The 4,132-nt window shown below is 32.1% G+C and overlaps 1 protein-coding gene across 1 annotated transcript in view; it reads right to left on the bottom strand.

Annotated features, from left to right (window-relative positions):
* The window catches only part of LOC106873415 (tetratricopeptide repeat protein 28), a gene marked incomplete at its 3' end in the record, with an annotated part of 155,172 nt that extends 154,105 nt beyond the window's left edge, over positions 1–1,067 (bottom strand). Inside the window, exon 1 of the mRNA XM_014920771.2 lies at positions 604–1,067. Within this exon, the coding sequence (XP_014776257.2) occupies positions 604–796 (193 nt within the window). The remainder of the gene's footprint in view (positions 1–603) is intronic.
* Positions 1,068–4,132: the final 3,065 nt, after the last annotated feature.

Genomic DNA, 4,132 nt, shown 5'->3' with positions numbered 1-4,132 from the left:
CTTCATTAAGTTCCAAATAATTCTAAGAGAAAGGCATAAACGCTAAAACTTCTCATTAAAACACTTTAATAAATTTATGGAAATATAAAACAAAACAAAAAATGCTCCCCGTACCTTCAGTTTGTTATTGTTAGCATTATTATCAATAATAGTTAATTCTCACCTACTCTATTTACCTTCCTAATAAATGATTTATTAATTAGTTTTCGTAAAGAAATTAATATAGAGAAAAAAATAAAAAGAGAGTTTATATGAAGTGCTTGCAGGTTCCCCTCCACTAAAGTTATAATATACAAACTATCTATGTTTTCTTAGATAAACATGACTAAAACTAGATTTACATGAGAAACAAACAAGAAAATTAATATTATTTATGTCGATCAAGCTCCGTCCACCTGAAGATGGGGGTTGGTTATTGGCGATCAATAAAATGATTAATTAGGCTTCAGGTAACTAAAATCAATCAAATTAGTGTTGATAATGATATTAATATAGGAAATGGAAGATGAATAGAAAGGCTAAAAGTGACATATACGACCAACATGTACAACTTTATAGGTTTTTTTTAATAGAGTTTTTTAAAGTAAACTGGTGTCTTCTCACCTTTTCCGTTTTGATCCGACAGGTGACCAACGCCTGTCCGATGTCCATACCCTTCACAATTTACCATTCGTTGCCGGCTATCGCTGCCGTCTTCATTCTCACAACAGTTTTTTTCACATGTAAATCTATCCATGCCATCATTGTAAAAATCCCGTGCGCTCACTTTCCATAGAAATCCAGCAGTTAACTTCATTTAACTTCGGTTTTATCTCGCTGTCTCTTGCCTTCATTGACTGACGGTGCGTTACATATTTTCAGGTGAAAATCATTTGAAAAATTAGACCGAACGAGGTGGGTATTGTTAGAAAAAGAATGAAAATTTACTTGAAAGTATTTATTTCTGGTTAAGGTGGCATTTTCCTTTCTTCATAAAGCCATTTTTTCGGAACTAATTCGTGGGCTAAAAAAAGGAAGGTGTTAGTGTTGATGTGACATGAACATTGTCGCCATGTTGAATGGGTCAGGCAGTTTGTGGGAGTGGAAGGAGGAGGGGCTTATATTGAACGAAGCAGACGACAGGAGCAACATGTCTACAAAACTATTGAAAGCAACAACACAGAAAACAAATAATAACTCATAAATATACGTCCTTTTATTGAACGAACATTTTTCTTTCTTAAAATCCATACATCACTGTCCAGTTTTTATTATTTTTCTACATATCTAAAATTTTCCTTTCGGCTATTTTTTTTTTTTTATCCAATTGCTGTTTTATTTATTTGTTTATTTGTCCATGTTAAGATGTACCTGGACAGTAACAGTAGGGTATAGGCAAGAGGTGAAATGAATTTGTTAGGGTTCGTCTCGTCAACTTCTAACAAAAGAAATGAAACGAAATACCCGAAGAAAATATAAATTATTCACTCATAACTTATCTCTCACTTTTGAAATATTAATTTGTTTTTATTTATTTATTTAACTCTTTCTATAATTAATTACTTTTCTACTATCTCTAATTGTAATTTTCTATTGAACTTGGAACAGCTATGTTTCAAAAGAAAATTAACACATTGACAAATTTTAATACCATTTAATGTCATTTACTTAAGTGAAATTAATTAGTTGATAATAAATTAATGAAAACAAAATATTATTTGTTCTGAGAATGTTTGGCACTCAAAATATAGAGAATTATTTAAATTCATGTAATTTTTTCAAGCCCTATATAATAGCCATTTATGACTTCTAAACAAAAAAAAAAAACACAGTGGCCTTTAATCCTCAGGATATATGCTTTGTAAATCAGAGACTTCCTATGTTGACAGGGTATCATTCTACTATCCAAAGAGGGAGTATTTTGTGCTTTGCCAGTAGAAAGGCACTTAACTCTCAATGACCCCAATTCATTTCCCTTTAAGAACTAAACATGGACACCTTAAGGGCTAAAATTCTCCCTTCAGCTAATGTATAGAGACTGAAAACTCCTCTATTCAATTCATCAGGGCTAATCAATTATTAATGATATCTATAATCAGAAAATATTGACAACTGGCTTTCTTTAACATGCTTATAAAAGAAAAATAGAATATGAACAAGAGCACTCAGAGAGTACAAACCTCTGCCAAGGCAACACCAACATCCTCTCAATGATTAGCCGGAGATGATTTTTAAAATGAGAATATCTGAAATTAACTCGACTGCTCTCACAAACGAGAATATTAAAAATGAACCCATCCGCTCTCAAAAATTAAGTAAAAAAACAGGAAAAATAATCCAGAATCCTTGTCCAGAACCAGATCGATCCCAAAATCTAGTCAGTTTGTGCCAGTCAGGAGGCCAAACATCTCTAAAAGTTTCATCCGAATCCATCTAGCAATTCTTGAGATATCTTGTCTGCAGACAAACAAACAAACAAACATGACTGAAAATACCTCCATCCTAGCGAAGGTGGAGGTAATAATTGGCTTACATTGTTGACTAGAAATGTTTGAGAGTTTTATATCTTCTTTAATTGGAAAAACATCAAAAACTGATGTATTTCCTAATCAAAAGTTTGGTTTAAGAACAAATTCATTGATTTTTTTTTTTTTTTTTTTTTTTTTTTTGAAAATTTCAATGCTGAATTTTTTTTTCCTTCTATTCACTATAATCACTATTATGGTGATTATACCAAAGAATACAAAATACAAATTATCTGTCCAAAAGAGTTGCAATCTCAATCTGAATAATTCAGTTCTAAAAAAAGAAAATGCTATCATATTTTCATACAGAATATTGGCTTTCTTACATTGTCAAATTGTCAGTTCTTAAAGGATATATTTTATTAAAATTCGCCATTGCTTGTTTGTTATTTATGGCATTAGGAAGGGCATGGCGTTAGGAAGGGCATCCAGCTGTAGAAACTCTGCCAAATCAGACTGGAGCCTGGTGTTGCCATCCGGTTTCACCAGTCCTCAGTCAAATCGTCCAACCCATGCTAGCATGGAAAGCGGACGTTAAACGATGATGATGATGATGATGATGAACCCAATCAAGGTGAAAGACAAAGCTGACACTGGTGAGATTTAAAATCAGGACATATTTACTACTGTTTCTTCCTAATTACTACCCTCGCATAAGTGCAAAATTACCAGTGGCACTAATGAGATACTAACCAGCCTTTAGGAATATTCTTTAAAACGTTATTATAGATAAAACAATGTAGTAATTTGCCTGAAGCAGTGTAATGACTGTAAATGAAATGTTTGAAAAACCTTTGAGCTATGCAGGGTAAGAAATTATGCAAAATATGTAAGATGGTGTCAATGAAAAGAAAGGGGAGAAAAATGTATTAAATTACATAGCTTCTTTAATGACTCCATAATATTTGCAGACAGATTTCCCTTTTAAAATACAAGGAATAAAATAATCAAAGAGTTTGGAGAATAGCCTGCTGGGAACAACATATTTCTGTGAACTCTTTATTTTCTTTCTAGTATTTGAAAAGGGGAATCTCCCCCAAAATATTATATCATTAAACAACCTATGTAATTTAATACAATGTCTTTTCTATTTGTTTTCATTTCTTGACATTGCCTTCTATATTTTTCCTAATTTATCACCTGCATTATTCAAAGGCTTTTGCAAACATTTATATTATTATTGTAGGTTTAAAAACAAATATTATTTGAATTTAAAATAGACAAAAGCTGAAAGGAGCCTGTTATATAGTCCACCTCCATTTGAGCCAAATTTAGGCATGAACATCCCACCTCCATTTGCACTTAATGTTTGAGGCTCTGATGAAACTGTAAGATGTTACTCAAGCACTCAACTGTGAATCCCCTGCATCTTTAGTGGAAACAGCTGTAAGCTAATGAAGTTCATAAGAACATTCTGGAGAACATTATTTTTCTTTGTGGCTGGGTCGTTGATGACTTCTTTCTAGCATATTGGATGTCCACCTAGTGGTCATCTGTTATACACGTGTAATACAATTTTTTCTGAATTTTCAGATTTTTTTATATGCTAGGCCACTTGGTTTTAAATTGAATTAATATTCAATTTATCACCCTATCTATCTATCTATCTATCTATCTATCTATCTATC

Source organism: Octopus bimaculoides, chromosome 1 (genome assembly GCF_001194135.2).
Source record: "Octopus bimaculoides isolate UCB-OBI-ISO-001 chromosome 1, ASM119413v2, whole genome shotgun sequence".
Lineage (NCBI taxonomy): Eukaryota > Metazoa > Mollusca > Cephalopoda > Octopoda > Octopodidae > Octopus > Octopus bimaculoides.
This window is presented reverse-complemented; position numbering and strand designations above follow the sequence as displayed.